A 21,773-nucleotide genomic window follows, 5' to 3' on the forward strand; every position below is an offset into this window, starting at 1 on the left:
TTAAGAAATAACCCTTTTAATATGACAAATAGCATAATAAAGTGAGTAAATAATTTTGACTATGGACTATTAAAGTTAATGCTGACAGTACTTGTGCTACTGCTGCTGATACTCCTAATAGTGATAACAGTAATATTAATAAATGTGCTGAAATGACATTAATGACAATAATGATAGTGGCAGAGAACGTCTTCCTCGAAAGTTTGAGAGCGATCTGTGACAGAGTGTTACGTTCCAGGCTTAAAGTGAATGTCACAGTACAGTGAGCTACAGTTTTTGGCCGAAGGCTCTGGAACCCGTAGGTATGGGTGAAGGGGGAGGGCAAGATAGACTACATTTTTATTTATCTAGTGAGATACTACCACACAGGAGTGGGAGAAGAATACGGAAAATCGAGAGAAATGCATGTTTAAATATAAATGCGGATCCTAGACAAGCCTGCAGGTTGCGCTGTTGTATTTGAACACGAGCGGTACCTGTTGAATGTCTTCAGCATGCTGCTAACGTCAGTCGGGGTCAGAACACTGTTCTGTATAGTTGTGAGTGCGTTATGACGGAGCTAAATGAGGTGGTATATGGGCAAATTGTTCCTGCTCGAATGGTGAGTGCTTCCGTAAGCAAGAGAGGTGAAGTGTTTGGCAGAGACATTGAGAGCTGGTATCTCAGGATGGGGCAGGATAAGGTTACGATTGTGGACGGGGCCGTAATCAGTTACTCTTGGTTGCACAACAAATATGTGAACTTCATTTAAAGAAATTAAAATTTTAAAACAATCTCTTAAAAAAACACAATTGACTCTATGATGGCTGAAGGCCCTATCACAAAAAAATTCCACAATTTAGTGCCGAAGGCCACCAACAATAACCTCAAACAACAAACGGCTCAAGGCCTGAATTAGAAGTCAGAAGAACAATTACAAATAGCACATATGAAGATAAACACTTCGTTTGTAGAACAAACTGTAACACGGTTGAAGGCCTTATTATAAAAGAAGTGGAATTATTACTCGGCTGAAGGCCACAAACAATTTCAAATAACAAATGGCTGAAGGCTGGAATTAGAAGTCAGAAGAAAAATTCCTAATAGCACACATTTCGACAAATACCTTGCTTTTGAAACAAGTTTGCTTATAAAAAACACTTATTGTAACACGGCTGAAGGCCTTATTATGAAAGAAGTGAAATTATTGCTTGGATGAGGACCACACACAACGTCAAATCACAAACGGCTGAAGGCCTGAATTACAAGTCAGAAGAACAATTCCAAATAGCACTTTTAAAATAAATACCTTGCTTTTAGAACAAGTTTGGTTAAAAATAGTTACTGTAACGCGGCTGAAGGCCTTATCACGAAAGAAATGAAATTGTTGCTCGGATGAAGGCCACACCAACAATAATTATAACATTACAAATATCCTTAAAACAAACATTACAACCTAAGGAATCAGGTCAGGTGGTTCACAGCAAGTGTTCCAAGGGTCGGCCTGGGAAGGTAACTCAAACCGAACATAAGGTGAGACTCGCAGCCAAGAGTTGTATTCACGTAACAGGATGGCAACTCAAACTAGGGGCAGCTTAAGCGCCTACCTACCGACTAACCAATCTGCCTAACGTCCGATCACCGGTATAACGATGGAATATTTTTAGGCAAGGGCGAAGAGATAGACAGCACTACGTCTTCAGAAAACACGCAAGGCCGAAGGAAACACTAGAACCAAGGTAGGCCTCCCCCCCTCCCATCCCCCACCCCCACCACCCCGAAAAAAAATGTGCACAGTAAAATACAAGAGGCTGTCGAACTACATGCCGTGTCGGACAGCATCAACACGACGAGGGAAGGTACACTGCCCGAAAGTAGACTAACCTACAGGACAGGTACCTGGGGTGTTAGCGGCCACAACGCACAAAATACCGCTGGTTGCACTTCACTAATAAGAACAATACTAAATTCAAAGATGAATAACAAATAGAGAAAGACGGCTGCAATACTTCACCGCCTCGAAACACTTCACTCGTTGCCGCCAGGCTAGCGGCCCTGGGATCAATAACTCGCCGACCAAAAGGCGACATCTCAGAATAGTCGAGGTTGCATTAGCAGTTAACTCTTCACTTCACTTAAACAACCTGGGTATGGAGTGCAACGAAGTCGTCGCCCTCTCAGCTACTCCTCCTGCTCGCTGCAGCGCCCCCAACCGACCTGATGTCCGTTCGCCACTCCCCATCTACAAATCCAGTGCGCAGACAGCATTAAAATAACTGCTCATTCAAAAGCACAAGATACACACGGATCCGGGAAAACAATTCCGTCAACAACTCACAATACTAAAACCAGTCACTGTGAAGCAACACGGATGAATTATAAGTCGGCACAAACACAGATAAGGCAGAAGCGGTCGGAAGACCAAATGCACGTCGTCCGCTGCGACGGCCGACCGAACGACCAACCATCAGTCGCCCCCACTTAAGTGAAAGATCCCAGTATAAATCGTCGACTGACAATTACTGCCATGAGGTCACTTCGACTGGTAGACACACAAAACTGAAAGTTGCACTACTCGAATGTCACGGTCCATTCAACTAAAACTCGCTGAATCCGATCCTTGGCGTGATCGTGCACTCTCGCAACCACATCGTTCCGTCGGACAGTGCATGTGTGTCGCCAGCGGTCGGGAGAGTACTGGCTGTCCAGACCTCGCTGCTGCTCCGTCCCAATTCCCCTAGCTCGACGCATGACGACCCGGAAATACTAGAGGCCGCTCCCAACATGGTATCACAGTACGCGCTATTGATAAGCTGCTGCTGCTGCCACTAACGGAGAGACCTGGCGAGCAAACATAGTGGCGCTAGTTAACACACTAAGAAAACGAGACGCCTCTATAGCTATTACAAGATGCCAATCTATGAACGACATCAACGCGAGCCGCACACGGCTCACACAATGTAACAATAATTTTAAGACGCACCGCATCGAATATTTATGCAGCATACAGCAAGAGCGGAAGAATATCGTCCGCTAAGTCACAACGCGAACGAAAGTGTGTGTTGAGTGATTGTGACAGACTGTCATTGAAGTCTATTGTGACGAAAAATAACAGCTGAAAAAGTCAGTGCAGAACTGACTGTCGCACTCGCGAACCCTGTGAGCACCAAAGCAAGACGAAGAGATCTTCAAAAGCAGGGAATTGCAGGGTGAGCTGGAATTTAAAAACGACTCATCATTCATACAAATGCCGGTAACAGGGGTGCGTGGTGTTGAAGCCATAAAATATGGACAATAGAGCAACTGAAAAAAGGCATTTGATAGAATGGGTCTTGTTTCACACCTCTAGCCGAGTTTAAGTCCTAAGAGTGAAACACGGATGGAGTTCTAGGATGATTTGTGTAGCCATATCGTGGTATTCCATGGGACATGCAATATCACATTATTACTGCGAAGGATTATGTGACCATTTTGGCTGATCGGGTCAGTCCCAAGGTGAAACGTTTGTTTTACAATGGTGGCATTGTTTTCAAAGATACTAGGGCAACAGTTCACACAGCCTGCATTGTGCGGGACTAGTTTTGTGAGCACGAGAATGATCTCCTCCAGTCTCCAGATCTGTGTGTTATTGGGCCACTGTGGTTTACTTTGGAGAGAAGCGTAAGTGACCGCTATCCACCTCCATCATTGTTATCTAAACGTGCCACTATCTTGTAGGAAGAATGGTATAAGATTGCCCTGAACGATACAAGACGTGTATTGAAATTCAACGTGTTTCCTACATCCACAGCGATCATTCTGGCACTATTTTGCGGGAAGAATAATATAAGATTCCATTTAAACGCATGCAAGATCTATATTTATCCATTCTGCAACGACAGGAAGCTACTTTGGATACCACCAGTCACGGCATTTCATGCTTAAGTTCTGGAAGAGTGTTCATCCAAGCACTTTCATTCTGTTGCCATACCTTCCCACTCTTGAAAATCACAGGTGAAAAGCGCCTTTGCTTCAATGATTGCCATCCAAACTCGTGTATCATATCCATGACACTCTCTCCGTTATGTCGCCATAATACAAAATGAGTTGCCTTTCTTTGAATTTTTTAGATCTCCACTGTCAATCCTACGTGGTAAGAATGACGTACCTCACAGCAGTACACTAGGAGAGAAAGGACAAGCTTAGAGAAAGTGGTGTCTTTTTCTACACCGTATTAGGCATGGCATTGTGTTGTGTTTTGGTGTTCCCGTATTTTTGTCCACCCCTTGTATTTCGGCGTCACGCGCACAAGACAAGAGTGACACTCACACCGCCAATTTTATATGAGATTTTCGCAAAAGGTCGACAGGTATGGCTTAAATGCGGTGCTGCTTCGAACGGAGGGAGGGGGGGGGGGAGGGGGTTGCCCTGTTTAAAGTCTGATAGACAGCAAGAGAGAAGCTGCCGAGTTTAAAAAATGTTTGTTCGATGCTTTATTGACAAATCAGAAATGCAGACAAATACTAGAAGAAAATCCAGGGATAGTGCAACTGACTAGGGAACCAACAACCAGCGCTGGGAAGTGTCACAACGTGGAGAACAATGAGATGGATCAATCAGGCAGTGTGAAGTCAGATATGCAGTGAGAGAGGAAACGGGCAGGAGAAGAGAGACAGTGAGCTTTCTTCTCAGTCCTCAGAACCCTGCATAAAGTATGACGTCTATCATCACACTGTGACATTCTCATCGTTGTTCCCTGTCGAACTCTGTGTTTCCATGCTGAATCTTTAAGCATCCGGCTGCAGTTCCCTCTCGACTCTCTTACTTCAGCCTGCAAATTTTATGAAGACACCGCGCTGCGGAGATAACACCGTAGAGGATTGGGCTGTTTTGGGGGAGGAGACCAAACATAGAGGTCATCGGCCTCATCAGATTATGGAAGGATGGGGAAGAAAGTCGGCCGTGCCCGTTTCAAAGGAACGATCCCGGCATTTTCCTGAAGAGATTTAGGGAAATCTCGGGAAACCTAAATCTGGATGGCCGGACGCGGGATTGAACCGTCGTCCTCGCGAATGCGAGTCCACTGCGCCACCTCGCTCGGTTATAACCACCGAAGACAAAGACACTGAACGGAAGTAGGGTAATACCACGTCTGCTTCTTGGGATATGCTGTATCCTAGGGATAGGTCAGCCAGTGCGGAAAAAGGAACGATTTAAGCAGTCTAGAACGTTGCCGCCGAGTCACAGAGCTCAAAAAGAAGTCAACCGCAGCCACACACATGACGAAGGGTTATCGACATTTCACTTCGATGTCGCATTTTCCGCATACACCTTCATGTAAAACTGAGTGTCCAGTGATAGGATGAAATGATCCATCCCACCTGCCCCCCCCCCCCAAGCCCCTCCTGCTTATATATATATATATATATATATATATATATATATATATATATATATATATATATATATATATACTTGTATTTTTCATCCAGTGACATACGTCATGTGTAGATTTGTTTTCAGTGTCATCTGATTTTCATGTATTAACTTTTCCAAACTAGTTGACTTCATTACATTTTTGGCGCCCAGTGCGGGGTGACCTCATCTGGAGATCAGTTTCTATCAATCAAATTCAGTTTCACTACGTATTCGGTCCTAAAGTGGAGCTACCACATGGTGCAGTGACATTAATGTGAACATCGTTTATGTTGACGTCAACGTGCATTAACAACTCACAGAGGTCAGATGGTAGCATTTTCTGCGTAGGGTATATAAAGCGTGCCACTGGGGGCCGCAGATAACAGTAATGCAGTAAATGAGCTATTTATCTGGCGTCAAAAACGGGTCATGAGCGAAAGCATTTCCCAAACGGCTAAGTCGTAAACAGTTTGGGTACCAGCTAGTTAAAGTATACCGTAAGTGACAAAACGGCACTATCCAGACCGGCGGCGAGGTAAACGTGGCACACGATGGGCCACAAGTGACAGGGCTGGACGACCCGGCTACGGAGACGGGTACAGCCGAATAGAAGTGAAACCGTTGAGCAACTGGTCGCCCATATGAACCAAGCGGCTATAAACGGTATCTCCTCAACACTGTTCAGCACATGTTGCTGCGCATGGGGCCCTGCAGCTTGCATCTGATACGTGCACCCATGCTGAGAACAGTCCATCGGCTATGAGGGCTGGAATTCGCACATAGTGCCGCAGCTGGAAGTCCAGTGAGTGGCGACTGGTGTCCTTTAAAGTATCTACGTACCGCGGATGGATCTAAGAGACATTGAAACACTACAGTTTATTAACAAAACAAAACTGAACGATAAAGTCCTTGCTTGAATATCCACATAACTTCATACAAGAGAAATGTCTCTCCTGTGACGTTGTTTATGGTGCGCCTAGACCACGAACGAAAAGTGGTGGGAGGAAGATCTGGGAAGTTACGGGGCTGGTAAAGCCGGCGGATGACGGCTGACGTACTGCTGGGGAAGACCACGACGAATTGGCCGATAATATCGGTTTATGGATGTTGATGTACCGCTAGTGAAGACCACGATGAACTGGGCTCGGTCTACCAGCTTAATGCGCTGATCTGAGACTGCTAGTACTTCAAACTCGAAGCGCTGGAACGGAATTCTTGATGCGTCCAGAAGGGAACTGCTAGTATTGCAGACTTGGAGTGTATGGCCCATGTGACTTAGAACAGTTCGGCGGTGGCACGTGACCTGGCGTAGCAAAATAGAGCACTGCCGAAAATGCTCTCTGCGAGTTTGGAACCCACGGACGCTGTGGAGACGATGTGTAACTCCGTGGGAGACAGGCCAGGCCATACAAGGAAAATATCTCGGGTTGCTGAGAGCCGTTTACACAAGTCTTCCTCGCTGGGTGGCTGCCCGAACGGACTGTCTGGTGCGCTGAGGAATCGACTATGAGACAGATTCAACAGCCCTTTGACGCGAATCATGTTTTGTGCTCCATCGGACAAATGGTAGTTGATGTGTTCGACGTAATAGTCTTAAAGCAAACACCGTGCACGCATTATGGTATGTGGGATGCTTTCAAGGCATTCTCTTTATGATCTGATCTGGAAGGCACAATGGGTGAACACTAGTTTGAGCTATCCTTGGGGGCCATGTCCAGTTTATTTTTCCTCGGCACAGGGACATGTACCAGCAGGAGAATGGGAACGTGTCACACAGATCGCAGTGAAAGTGCGTGGTTCAAGGAACATTGAATCAGCTTGCTGTACTGTGGCCAGCATACTTCCCAGAGTTAAACCAAGTGGAGTATCTGTGGGACAACCACTTTCGGGCTGTTCGCGTAATGAATCCTGAATCGAGGGAACGAGCACAGCTGGCGGCGGCACTGGAGTCAGCACGGCTGCACAGCGCTGTCGGCGCCTCCCAAAGCAGCACCGGCTCTATTTCTGGACGTCGGACGTCTCGCAGCGGTCTGCCAGTCAAAAGGAAGTTACGAGGCTTGTGAAAGGTGGTTACATTACTGTGAGTGGACTAAATTTTCTGCGGCACACTACTGAGATTGTGAAGTTTGAACAGACGGCAGACTTGATGCTAATGCAGAGCATATGTGTGTAGATAGAGAAATAAATTTTTATCAAAAGCTAGTTTTCCCATGATGCCTGTTTGACTGAATTTACCCAGAACACATTGTTTCCATTTCTCCGGGAGAATGTCCCTCTCGGTCCTAAGAGTTTCCGTATAGCAGTATATAATAAAGCACATAGCATGCAATTAATCTAACGTGAAAGAATGAAGTAAATTTAAAAACTAAAAACAAAAAAAAAGATAATCTAATTAAACGGGAGTCACTCATTAGCCGACAATACGTTTTATCATAATAAACCAAAGTAAAACATGTTTTACTCATGTTTGGCTTTTACTTTGCGCCTAAGCACGCAGGATCTGCCCTTTTCTGGAAAAAGGAATGGAGTGGACAAGAGAGCTAGCGTTCTGCATCTGAATTAACGCCCTTCACCATGCCACCCACGTGGTTAGTGTGACCTCTTTCTTAAGAATGTGCCTTCAGCACTTCACGGTACGCAGTACAAACGTCACTGTCGTGATCACTCAGGAATCACAGATCCATGAGGTTCCACGAGAGGTTCTCGCTGCAGCCAATCAGAAGACCGACATTCCAGAAAATTATAAGGGACCACCCTCTTTTTGACATCACGTTCTAAAGCAGCTCCTGCGGTTTCCACTTTACAGTAATGGCTACACTATCAACTTCTAAAATGTGATTTCTTCATCACAATGTTGACATTAACAAGTTTTTGCAGTGAAACGAGCCGCTTCCACTGGTGGCTCAAATGGCTCTGAGCACTATGGGACTTAACATCTGAGGTCATCAGTCCCCTAGAACTTAGAACTACTTAAAGCTAACTAACCTAAGGACATCACACACATCCATGTGCTAGGCAGGATTCGAACCTGCGACCGTAGCAGTGCCGCAGTTCCGGCCTGAAGCGCCTAGAACCGCTCAGCCACATCGGCCGGCCGCTTCCACTGGTGAAATGCAAGTTAAGAATAACTTTAGAATTCTGCCTTCTCCATTAAAAAATAAATAACTTCAATATTTTCTTCAAAACTTGTTTCCAAAATATTTTCATTTCTAGTGATTTCCCTTAAAAATAAGAAATCCTGCGGTGATGTGTCTATAAAATTGTAAAATGTACATGTCCCAAATTTATTCTATTTTAAATACACATTCCAATGAAACATAGTACTTTTATTATACGAAGAGGAATCAGGTACGGAATTACTGTATGTCGGGACATCAACACATTATCAAGTACCCATCAGAGAACTGAGAGTTTTTCAGTTTCAAACAATAACAGTTTCTTTCTGGTCCCGCGAACTGGTGACTCAAGCCGATCCACGAAGTACAATGGGAGATCTCTTTCTGGATGGTTTTCGGATCCCTCGGTACTTTTATAGGAGTATCCTTATCGAAAGTGTTTTCTTGCGTTTCTAATTATATTTTAGAAGAATAAATGTCTTTAAACAGTACTCCATATTGTTTCTGTAGCTGTGAATTGAGAAATGCATCGGCCACACAGAAAGTATAAAACAGTAAACAGAAAAAGGCTGACAAAAGCTTTTTAAAGAACATCGAACAGTTTCGTTAACACAGTGATCCTAACACTCTCAGCCAGAAAAGTAGCACGACTGATTTGTTGTCGTTATGAGACAGAACAGCAACACTTTCACTAAAACTGCTTCATTAAAACTAAAACAGAAATTAGATTTAATGTAACAATATAAACTAATTTCTTTCATTATGCCAAATAAAAGTGTTGTGCAAGTAGTATTTGTTGCAGGAGAAACTGTACATTTCATTCCTAATTTGGGCACCGACGATAGAACCGCAAGTTAATGGCAGCCTTCTGTCTGAGTCACCGATAACTGCCTTGAAGGAGGGTCGTTTCAGCCATGTGCCCATTATGATAGGTGGAACATCAGCTGAAAACGGTGAGTGGTGACTAATGGGGAAGCGTATTATTGGGAGACATTTCTGTATTTCACCGATACAAGACTATTTATTAGTTCCTTTTTTGTCGTATTACTGTTTAGAGATGTAACGTTTCTCTTTGCAGCTCATACTAATTTTGCAAATGGAAGCCCATTACATTAGTGTCGATTTCTTTGTAGGTTTAACGTATAATATACCACTGTTATGTAGCAGAAGTGGCATCAGTCCAAAATTATCACTTTTTCACATTAGCGGTTAACATAGGTTCCAACGTTTAATGTTGCAGGTCATATTGATTCTTAGATTGCTCCCGTGACAGGATGAAATTTTCGCAAAATAGAGTTTATTAATGATTTCAGGAAAGTGAATAAACTTCTTTTTGCCTTACTTATTTACAATAGGAACAAATCTGTAAAGATGTCGTGTGTCTATCCGTCTTTTTTAACACGCTTCTCCGAAACTGCTACGGGAATTTTGATGGTGTTTTCGCAGCTAACTTCAGCATAGCTTTTGCACGGCATAGGCTTTATTAAATCAAAATCGGATCTCGAAAAAACGTGTCTTACTTAAATGTAAGTTTTGTCCATATTAATGTTATAAAAGAGGAAGTAGTTCTATCCGTTACGTTTTCATGGCTAAGGCACTGAACCGATTTCGATGAAATTTCGTATGGAGATAGCTTGAAACGTGAGGAGTAAAATAGGCGGTTTTATACATGTATTACAAGTTACTTACTAATTTGAGGAATATTTTGTGAGAATGCTTTTATCGATTGATAAGTGCTATATGCTTAGATTAAAAGCAACGAACACAATGATTACACCTGTATCGATGTGTTTAATCTATGCTTCTACGCTAATTGTTGCTCAATGTACACGTGGTACAAAGCAATGCTATCTCATTAGCACACTGCATTGATGCGCGCTCCTGCCCATGCTCCTATGTACACACCGCTTGGCCTCGACTCTGCGCGTGCGGCGCGCAACCAAACTATGCTTACCTGAACAGGTAGGCACGTGAGGGCAACTGATATTACGCGTACCGTACCTTACTTACTCACCATCACTCGTCACAAAAAAAACTATTGATATGCTAGAGGCCAGCCAGTGTGGCCGAGCAGTTCTAGGCGCTTCAGTCTGGAACCGCACGACCGCTACGGTCGCAGGTTCAAATCCTGCCTCGGGCATGGATGTGTGTGATGTCCTTAGGTTAGTCAGGTTTGAGTAGTTCTAAGTTCTAGGGGACTGGTGACCTCAGAAGTTAAGTTCAAATGGTTCAAATAGCTCTGAGCACTATGGGACTCAACTGCTGTGGTCATTAGTCCCCTAGAACTTAGAACTACTTAAACCTAACTAACCTAACTAAGGACATCACACACATCCATGCCCGAGGCAGGATTCGAACCTGCGACCGTAGCAGTCGCACGGTTCCGGACTGCGCGCCTAGAACCGCGAGACCACCGCGGCCGGCGAAGTTAAGTCCCATAGTGCTCAGAGCCATTTGATATGCTAGAGCAGCCACAGGAAGCAGACAATTCTCCAGTAGTCTTTCTATGTAGCTGTGAAATTTAAGTTCATAGTTGTTTTTCTGTTTCCTCTATTTAGAAACTTGATCCAGCCAACAAAATTTATGTCTGGTTAACTCAGTAGACAGGCAACGGTCTATAGAACTTCATGCTTCTTCTCAGTTGTAGCAATGGCAACTTAATATTGGTGATTGTACACCACCCTCTAGTATAACAGTTGTTCCATTCACTGATTTGATAAAATGCATTCTGTATCTAGGATGAGCAGGTAAATTGCTTTGGCCCAACTACGAAACTATAACAAACTCTACTTTCAACGAGCTCCACCACCTAATGAAAATTTTGAAAATACAGGGAAATTTTTGGAAAATTGTGTTAAGGTGTTATGGTACCAAACTGATGAGGTCATCGGTCCGTAAGCTTATCCACTACTTAATCTAACTTAAACTAAATTACGCTAAGTACAACACACACACCCATGCTTTCTGTGAATTCAAAATCTTCCCCTAGATAGTATTCAGTATATTGAATCACAGTGTAGATTGAACGAGTAACATGTTTGGAACTTCATAGAGAAGCAGCCTACAAGATGGATGATATGTTGCCGCAAAAGCCTGCTCTCTTCACGACGGCGGCTCTTCTGAGGCCATTGAGAGTGTGGGGAAGGTTGCAGAGACAACATACTTCTACATTCATGCGATTACAAACACGCTAAATCGGACTCATATCAGTGGCTGCTCACGAGTTTGACAGTGTGTGTCCCTTCTTGAAAGGCTGAATGGCTGGGTACGAGACTGAAAGATCTGACCAGTTATCGGACAGCCCTCATATTAAGGTACGTTTACACTGGGATACATGTATCGCGACATGTATGAGCGACATGTCAATTTGACATGTCGCGATACATCACCTCACACAAAAATTCACGGAACTTGTATGCGGACCCTCGAGCTCATACATGTCGCGTATACATTTTGTATATCGCTTTTTGGCCATATACGCGACATGTATGAGCGACATTTGAAGAACTCGCGCATGCGCAGTACTATCATTTCCTGTTGTCTTGTCGACTGCCGCTTATTTCGACGATTAGCGCATGCGTAGTACCAGGCTCTTTGGCGGCTGTTTGAGTTTTGAAGGTACCGACTGTCGTTGCGACGTTAATGTATCTGCATAGAATATCAAAAAGTGCCATATGCAACATTATTCTCCGTGTTTGCGAGTCCATTGTGCAAGTTTTATCCCAAGAAGTGAAGCTAAAAGTTTTATATGTATCAGAGTATGTAATACATTATATAATTTTTTCATGCATCTGGCACGTATATCAATGTTTTGCTATTATTCCGCCGGCCTCGCGTGATAATGTTGAAAACGGATGCCGACAATCGTGTGTGAGACGTTGGCATTAGCAATCGCGCGTCAATGCAAATGTTTTGTCATGAAATCTTCGTTTTACGAGGAATCCCCAGTGGCTAAAAAACGGAGTGTTACTGCCAACTGATCCTTTGGTGGAATCGCTTCCCGAAAGTTTGTGTTGGTTTTGGACACAAGAGGAGCGACAAGTGATAACAAACCGCGGAAATCCTCCATACTCATGCTAACATAATTTATAAAATATGCGCCATCCTCTAGCGTTAATTCGCGAGAAACTCTCTGTGCCACCATCTACGCTTCCTCCGCCTTTTCTTCCTATCATCTTCCAAAAGAGCAAGTGTATCAGCACATAAAAATGTGAAATGTTCCAAATCGTCGTCGGAAGCTATCGCACAGTGATACATATCATCCAGTGTAAACGCACGCTCATACATGTATGAGGTTGATACTTGTCAACTGATACAAGTCGCGATACATTTCGAAAAGTCGCATATACATGTATCTCATACATGTGCCGATACAAATCGCAGTGTAAACGCACCTTTAGATCGATAACGAGGCAATCATTGAACTGCATACCTGAGACGTACCTAGTGTCCGCTATCTGACCGCCTCCACACTCTGGTACTAAGATTACGGCGACGTTTGAATACCTCATTCGTCAGTGAAATGTACCCAACGCCTCCGAAATGAGTCCGTTCCCTCATGTTCCCTTGAAAATCTTCAATTTTGCCTCATGACTCAGGGCTAGAGTGGAGGACGTGGAGTTGCAATTTGACTCCTATAGTATGCCTAAAGACCACGTAGATTACAAGGAGGCGGAAATGTACTGTCTGGGCGGAAATACGCAAAACGGTAGTGCTCAGATACGATCCATTTTTCTCGGGATAAACGTAATCCATTGCTTTATAGCATCTGGTATAGCTGGTCGCAGGCTACAGCAACTAGACCGATCTTCTACGTATGGATGAGCAAGTGACGTCATTACCGTATACGCCAATGACATGTGAATTGTATTCTAGTTTACCTTTACCACACAGGTTGCTGCACGTATCGATATCCTACGGTCAAAGCAGTAAAGATCTAAGATTAAGAAACGCCATTATGCTAGTCTTCGAGATGGAGGAAAATATTTTCTGAGCAATTTATGTTGGTTGCAGAGCAGATGAATGCTTATCCCGACTCGACTCTGTGACACGACGTGTTATATCCGTCTGGATGCAGCATTTAGTCTGGACGCAGTGAAGATCGGTGATCATGAGGGCACACCTCTGACGGGTGGCCGAGGGCATGTTTGTCAGAGCCGTGTGGTCGGGCCTGCACGTGCTCCTATCCGATTTACATGCTCCAGACGTAATTTCAGATCTGTCCGGAAGTGAACACAAATTGTAGATTCATACTGTTCACATTTTCACACGTGCAGTGCAAACTGTTTGGATGCAGAAAAGCACCATATGTCATGCTATAGAGACAGTAGAGTCAATTCCGTTGATATGCAGATAAGCTGAAGAGATAATGTATGTGGGAAGACATAGGGCTGAGCTGATTCGTTTCGACGAAATCCACTAAAGATTAGTAATTTTTAAGGTTTTTATCACGCAAAGGAAATAAAGCTATCAATTCGTTGCGCTCTTGATGTTTCATAATGTAACTGATTAATCTATGAAATACTTTCTAACTGAAATTTTTACTGGAATCATCATATTATTTTATCCAGGAGAGCTACATTAACTGCAAAGCAGAATGTGTTGCAAATGTAATAACACACCACCTATAACATTTAGTCTGTAACATTTATATAGTCAGTTGTCGCTCTTAATTAATAGTTTCTGAATGTCAATAATTTTGTCCGTAATTCTACATTGGCTAGAGCTACATTAATTATTATTGTGGCAGTTTAAAGAGTAGAAAAGTCCCTGTAGGTTACGTAGTGATGCCACACATGTCTTTACTGCAACTAGTGGAGGCACGGACATCATTTCCTGTTTTGAATACTGCAACTAAAATTTGCAGTTTTTCTCAAATTAAGTTGTGGGCTAACTACTGCACATGGAATTAAGTATAAGACGTGTTTTGTTTAGATTTTAGTTCCCATCTGAAGGATCATTCACATTTTTAATTCCATTTGTAAATAAAAGTTCCAAACGAGGCTGGTGATGCCGTGCTGCTATTAAGTAACGTAGAGGCTTCAATTTCCTGGGAAGGAGTGTGTCGAGGGCTTAAAGAAGCAGCAGCTATCTTTCTCTGTCGTATTATTCAGCACCGCTTGGTTAAGTCTGACTGGTGATCCGCTCGTATGCTTTTCGGTGGTAGAAGTTTTTGTGTCTTCAGTTGCGAGGCACTAAAATATTTTGTATCAGTTCAGTATGACTTAGAGACATTCTGCAGTGGCTAGAACACTATTTTATTTCTGCCAGTTGTTCACCAGAACCTGTATTTTTGCGAGTAAAGCGAATTTGCAATGAGTCCTAGTTTTAACTCACATGGCCAGTGAGGATTTCGATTATTTTTCGCCACTGATGAGCGCTTCAGGTTATAGCATAGTGTGTCGATAGGATTACCATTTATTTGTGTTCGTGTCACAGGGTTTACTTTAATTAAGTCTGGCTGTCGCCACCGCCTGTGTTGTCCAGCCATTTTATTTATGTAGTGAGTTTGCCAGTTACTGTATTGCGGGTTCAAGCTGAATTTCAATTTATTCAATCTATTGTTAACGTAGAGTTTATCATCATCCCACGAAAACTTATGTGATGTTCACAGCGATAAACTTTATTTTTTGTTAATCGTTTGTAGCTGGGGTACATTATTTATGTCTGCAGCACCAACCATCAAACTAACGTTATTTTATATCTGATTAGTACATCAGTGACAATTTTATTATTTTATCATTGTTTAAAGTGACAGTAACAGGAGTAAGGACAATCGTCCCCCAAAGCGATTTAATATCAAGTAATACACCGCCACTACAACTGTAATTCTCATAAAGCCAGTGGTTATTATCTAATACTGTGGCTGATTAGTTACGTTCAAGGAGAGTGTTTGAATTCGTAACTCACCTGGTGACGTCGAATTGGAGACGACAAGTGTAGTTGTGTAATGTGTCACAGGGTTTCCAACGGATGTAACCATAGCTGGTGCTATCTCAACTGGAGCATCTCAAGACATAATTACGGTTTCTGTTCTGTCCCAAGCGAATTTTATCGTAGTGTATCCTTTTACTTCTGTTCTGCGTCTCATAAATACTGCTAATTCTGTACTGAAAATATTAAATATCCACTTTTTCACAATTAAGGGAACAAAACAAAACTCTAAGCACAGTGGATGATAATGATTATTTTCCCACCTCATAGGTATCAACATACTCAGCCGGCCGGATGTCATCAGCAACCTAAACGAAGTGTTTGAGGAAGTTGTCGGCCCATGTCTTCACCTGCCAACATCCATGCAACAATCGGAAGCAGCTCTCAAGCTCAGAGAATTCTACTTCGGAAATAACACTATTTCACTGGACGATCCGGAGCCTCTAGTCCATGTGAGTAGGATCCAACCGTCATCTCCTTTTTCTTTTTTTTTATTCATCGTTTTTAATGATTTGATGACCCCGCCGCCCACCCGCTCTCTCCTGGACCGCCACGGATTCCTTCTCTTCCTTGTGCCAACCTTTTATCTGAGAGAAGCATTCGCAACTTACGTCTTCAATTTGTTGTTTGCTGTATTCTGATTTCTGTCAGCCTGCTCTAATACCTTACAAGTTTCGAAATACTTTTTGCTGATTGTGTTCCACAGCTTTCATAAATCGTGGAACTCACATTTTGTAACATGTGATGCTACTGTATAATTAATTTTCAACTGTATGACCGGTGTTAAAGACCATTTTCCAATACAACATTTTGTTAATAGCATTGACATTTGTTTTAAGATACATATATATTGCATATACCTGACGTTATTCCACTCTGGGGGCACCCTGAATTAATTTCAAAATAGAAGTGACAAGTTTCAAAGTTTCATGATCGCTTACACACACACACAATTTCACCGGAAGTTGTTTCGACTTTTCTATACGCTGAATGAGTCCTTCCGACAATTATTTGTGTTTTGATTTCTTCACAGTTTCCTTGCAGCGACTTCTTCAACTTAGCTTCCATGAACTTCCTATTTCTTTATTCCTATGTGACTTATATTTTTGTACTCCTAAATTTACTTGAACGTATTTCCTTCTCTCGTCGAACAATTCAAGTATTTCTTCTTTTACCCAAGGTTTCTCGCAGTTACCTTCCTGGTATCTGTGTGTGTATGCCCAGCTTCTGTCACTGATCTCTTTAGAGGTCACCATTTTTCTTCAAGTAAATCACATATTGTGTTACTCATTATCGCAGTGTCTATAACCTCAGAGAACTTCCAACGCGTCTCATTATTCCTCAGTATTTCAGTATCACATTTCTTTGGGCACTGATTCCTCCAGGTTAAGCCCTTAATCTTCATCCCACTCGTCATCATTACTTATTTGTGATCCGGCTACATCTGTGTACGCCTTAAAATCCAAATTTCTGATTTCTAAATCTGTGTCTTATCGTGACATAACTCTTACCACGTCTTCCTGACTTTTCCATGTATGCGTCTTACTCGTGTCATTTTGAATAGTATATTCGTATTCGCTATTAGTAAATAACATTTGTTAAGAACTCAATTAGTCTCTCTCGTCTCTAAGCCCTACTACTGTATTTTGTAGGTCTTTCTTCTACTCCTACCTCAACAACATTCCAGTGCAACGATGTTATTAAATTTTCGTCTCCGTTCACATTCTAAATTGTCTGATCAACGTCCTTATATTTTTTCTCTATCTCTTCATCTTCTGCACGAGCAGTCGGCATGTATACTTCGACTACTGATTTTGGGTGAATGGAACTACCGCCGTTTGACTGTATTGATTGTTTATTCTATTGTCAACCATGTTTTCGACCTTTGGCCATTTTCAGATACCTCAAAGTTAAGCGTGATCAGACTTCTATAAGTGAAATCATCGTTACGTAATGCCGGTATCACAGTATGTGAAATGGCAGAACTTTCATTTAAACTGTAATACATGACTGTGCTCCTAGGCAACGGAAAACCTGTTGGCTTTGGGTTTTGTTTGCTTTCGATACTGATGAGAAGTGAACCTGGCACTGAACAGTTTCCAGTAATTCTACTTTCCTATTCATATCGAATCCCACTCCGGTTACGCTACGCTGATGCCAAAAAGGTAAAAATTGGTGTTAGTATTGCGTACACAAGTTATAGAAAGGTAGTGCATTGGCGGAGTGGTTATTTGTATGAAGGTGATTTATGTGAAAATGTTGCTGACTTGATTATGCCAGCACGACGGAAATTAACAGACTTTGTTAGTTGCAGCTGGATGCATGGGATGTTACATTTCGGAAATCAACATTCCGACATCCACACTGTTAAGAGCGTGTCGAGAATATCAAATTTCAGGCATTATCTCTCACCAGGGACAACGCAGTGGCCGACGGCATTCACTTAACGACCGAGAGTGGCAGCGTTTACGTATAGTTGTCAGTGCTAACACACAACCAAGACTGCGAGAAGTACCCGCAGAATTAATCGTGGGGCGTACAATGACCGTTTACCTTAGGACAGTGCTGCGAAATTTGGCGTTAATGGCCTATGGCTGAAGATGATCGACGCGAGTGTCTTTGCCAACAGCATGACATCGCCTGCAGCGCCTTCATTGGCCTCGTGAACATATCTGTTGGACCCTAGACGACTGTAGTACAGTTTCCCGGTCAGATGAATCCCGATTTCAGTTGGTAAGAGCTTATCTTGGTTTCGTTATGGCGCAGACCCCACTTAGCTATGGACCCAATTTGTCAACAAGGGATTCTGCGAGCTTGTGGTGGCTCGATAATGGTGTGGGGCTGTGTTTACATGGAATGGACTGGGTCCTCTGGTCCAACTGAAACGCTCACTGAACGGAAGTGTGTTCGGCTTCTTGGAGACCATTTGAAGCCATTCATTAACTTCATGTTCTCAAACAACTTTGGAGTTTATATGGATAACAATGCACCATTAACCAAACCACATTTGTTTGCGATTGGTTTCAAAAACACTGTGGACAACTGATGTTAATTATTTGACCGTCAAGTTCGCCCAACGTGAAGCTTGTCGATCGTTTATGAGAAATAATCGAGAGGTCAATTCATGTACGAAATCCTACACTGGGAAGACTTTCGGAATCATTGCTGTAGAAGCAACACACCTTGGTATTTCTGCAGGGCATTTCCGTCCACTCGTTGAGCCCATGTGACGTCGGATTATCACAATATGCCGGGGAAAAGGAGGGCCAACATTACATTAGGAGGTATCTCATGACTTTTGTCACCTCAGTGTATTTTCTGCTGCTATTGGTATTTCCACCTCCCACACGCCCCTTCCCCGTCACTCGTTTTATGGTCGTCTGACCGGAAAACCTGATCATTCTTCCATTTATCTTCACTGACCCCCACTATCTATTTTGAGTCTTTGCATTTCCCTTTTTAGGTTTTCTAGTTTCCCTATCACGCTCAAATTTGTAACTTTTCACAGCCCGCATCTCGTGGTCGTGCGGTAGCGTTCTCGCTTCCCACGCCCGGGTTCCCGGGTTCGATTCCCGGCGGGGTCAGGGATTTTCTCTGCCTCGTGATGGCTGGGTGTTGTGTGCTGTCCTTAGGTTAGTTAGGTTTAAGTAGTTCTAAGTTCTAGGGGACTGATGACCATAGATGTTAAGTCCCATAGTGCTCAGAGCCATTTGTAACTTTTCACATTCCAACAACTTTATATTTTACCCTTTCATTGGTTGTTCAGTTTTTTTCTCGTGTTTATCTTGGCACTACGCTAACAGAGAGCTGTCTTGTCGTCTAATCCGGAATCTCTTACAATTGAGAGATTATACTAACACTTTTATAATGATGAGCAACATGTCCTGTGGATACACGTTATCTCTTTACAGTCATGGTTTCCATTGCCTTCTATAGCTTCGTGTCGTTGATGCTATTGTTTATTTCGCGTTTAAGTGCCTGTTTATCACTCCAAGAACAATAGGCTCCTTGAAAGAAAGAAATTTACAGCTTAATAATAAATTCCGTCTAGAGTATTCACAGCATTTTTACCTTGTCAATGCACGTTCTAAGGCGTCAGCTTCATAATCATGCTTTTCTGATGTTATGTAAGAACATTCACTGCGATATTGTCACTTCAGTAACACTTATCCCTGAAATTGATGGCTTTTTTTGGTACGGCATACCAACAAAGCAAATACTCATCTTGGACAAACAGTTTTCGGTTTTAATCTCACGTTTCTAGCTGGTTACCACCGCAGTGAAGATCGTTAAAGAACAGTAAAAGGTCTTAGTGTTGTAGCTATGATTTCGAAAAGTATATTCGTGTAATAAAAATGATGTACGTACAGTAGGCAGTATTCAAAATGTTGTGTGTATCGAAATTGTGGATGATAAGTTCGTCATGGTTTTTTGTGTTTTTTTTTTCTGGAAAAATTCTCAGTTCATTCACTGTCATAAGAAATTCGCTAACGTATGCAGTGACATTGCTTTGTATCTCAAAGTATATGTTTGCCATCTTACGCTTCCACATAGAAGCAAATCACTTTCTTCTGTTAATTAATGCAAGTTATCATATGTCATCTGATTCTTCAAGTACATGCGTCACTCACAAACCACCATACAGTGCTTGGTGGAGAGTACCGCGTACCAGGCTAGTCGTAACTTTTTCTGGTCCACTCGAAACTGGAGCGAGAGGAAAAAACTGTGTATATGCCTTTGTTAACTGTCTTCTCGTTCCTACCCTGACGTGTATGTTCGTGGCAGTACGATCGTTCTCCCGTCTGTCGGAAATACTGGTCCTATAAATTTTATCAATAGCGTTTCGCTGAAAGGGCGTCTTCTCCTCTCCAAGAATTCTCATTTGAGTTCATGTAGCCTTCCTGTAATACCCCATTACTGATCGAAACTATCGGTAACAAATCTAAAAGTACGCCTCTGAATTTCTTCGATGTCAACCTTTAATCCAATCTGGTGTGGATCGGAAACACTCCAACAGAACTCAAGAAAGTGTCACACAAGTGTTTTGTTAGCTGTCACCTATGCAGACGAACTACCATTTCCTAGAATTCTCGCAATAAACCGGAGTCTGCCATTCACATTCCCTATTATTGTCCTTTGCGCTGGTTGTGTTTCCCTTTGAATTGTTACGGCTAGACATTTAATCGATGTGTCTGTGTCAAGCAGGACACCATTAATATTGTGTTCTAACATTATACGATTATTTTTCCTAGATCACACTTAGAGGAAGCTGCCAAAGGCGACATAGTCACGTAAGCTAGAGCGTTATCAGCTAACAGTTGCAGATAGAAGATCACCTTATACGTCGGATAGTTTATTTGAACAGAGAACTAGTGTGATCCTATCACAGTTCCATGTGGCACGCCTGACAAAGCCTTTGTATGCTATTGTCACTTAAAACGAATTCGAGCTACTCCACATATCCGAGAACTTCATCTGTGTGCACGGATCTTCTTTAACAGTCTACAGCGGGGAACAGTTATACCATTTTCCGGAAATCTAGCAATATGAAATCTGTCTTCGCCGGGCGTTTGAAAGTATTACCTCTAGGTAAACTCATCTTCGCATCAGAATTCCCGATCAGTTGTAAAGTCAGAATATGAGCGTTTGCGACTGATGCAACCATCACACTGTGCCGTTCTGGACGAGCTACTAGTACAAGTAACTTGCCGCTGGCCTGTTTTGAATTCTTCTGAACGTTCAAGTGTGTATCTGTACCATGTGACTGACTGTTATGAGTGATTGTACAGTGTGGTGCCGGCCGAAGTGGCCGTGCGGTTAAAGGCGCTGCAGTCTGGAACCGCAAGACCGCTACGGTCGCAGGTTCGAATCCTGCCTCGGGCATGGATGTTTGTGATGTCCTTAGGTTAGTTAGGTTTAACTAGTTCTAAGTTCTAGGGGACTAATGACCTCAGCAGTTGAGTCCCATAGTGCTCAGAGCCACAGTGTGGTTTTGTATTTGTAGAATTACGGATGAAAGGAAGTGAGAGGGTGAGACTCGATGCCTCGTCCTCAGGGATAGCCCTAAAGGGCCGCCGAACTAAGTGTCCCCATCCAACGGACGGATCTTCATGGAAAGTACCACATGCCCCCATGACTTTCCACTGTATAGATGAATGGAATTTAATACCGAATATTGGTGTAAAGTCACGAATTTGACGTGACTGCATTTTCCCCACATTCCTTCTAATGCAAGACGTGATTTTTTTTTTTCAGTGACCATAATACGAACTGACTCCTTGCGAGTTGAGCATCACGGAAACAGAGTGCGTTAGGGACAATGGCTACTACAAAAATTCATCCTTGCGT

At 42.8% G+C, this 21,773-nt stretch overlaps 1 protein-coding gene across 1 annotated transcript in view; it reads left to right on the forward strand.

Moving 5' to 3' along the window:
• The window catches only part of LOC126253112 (juvenile hormone esterase-like), a 75,742-nt gene that overhangs the window by 30,273 nt on the left and 23,696 nt on the right, over nt 1-21,773 (forward strand). Inside the window, exons 6-7 of the mRNA XM_049954224.1 lie at nt 9,295-9,445; nt 15,696-15,877. Of these exons, the coding sequence (XP_049810181.1) occupies nt 9,295-9,445; nt 15,696-15,877 (333 nt within the window). The remainder of the gene's footprint in view (nt 1-9,294; nt 9,446-15,695; nt 15,878-21,773) is intronic.

Source organism: Schistocerca nitens, chromosome 4 (genome assembly GCF_023898315.1).
Source record: "Schistocerca nitens isolate TAMUIC-IGC-003100 chromosome 4, iqSchNite1.1, whole genome shotgun sequence".
Lineage (NCBI taxonomy): Eukaryota > Metazoa > Arthropoda > Insecta > Orthoptera > Acrididae > Schistocerca > Schistocerca nitens.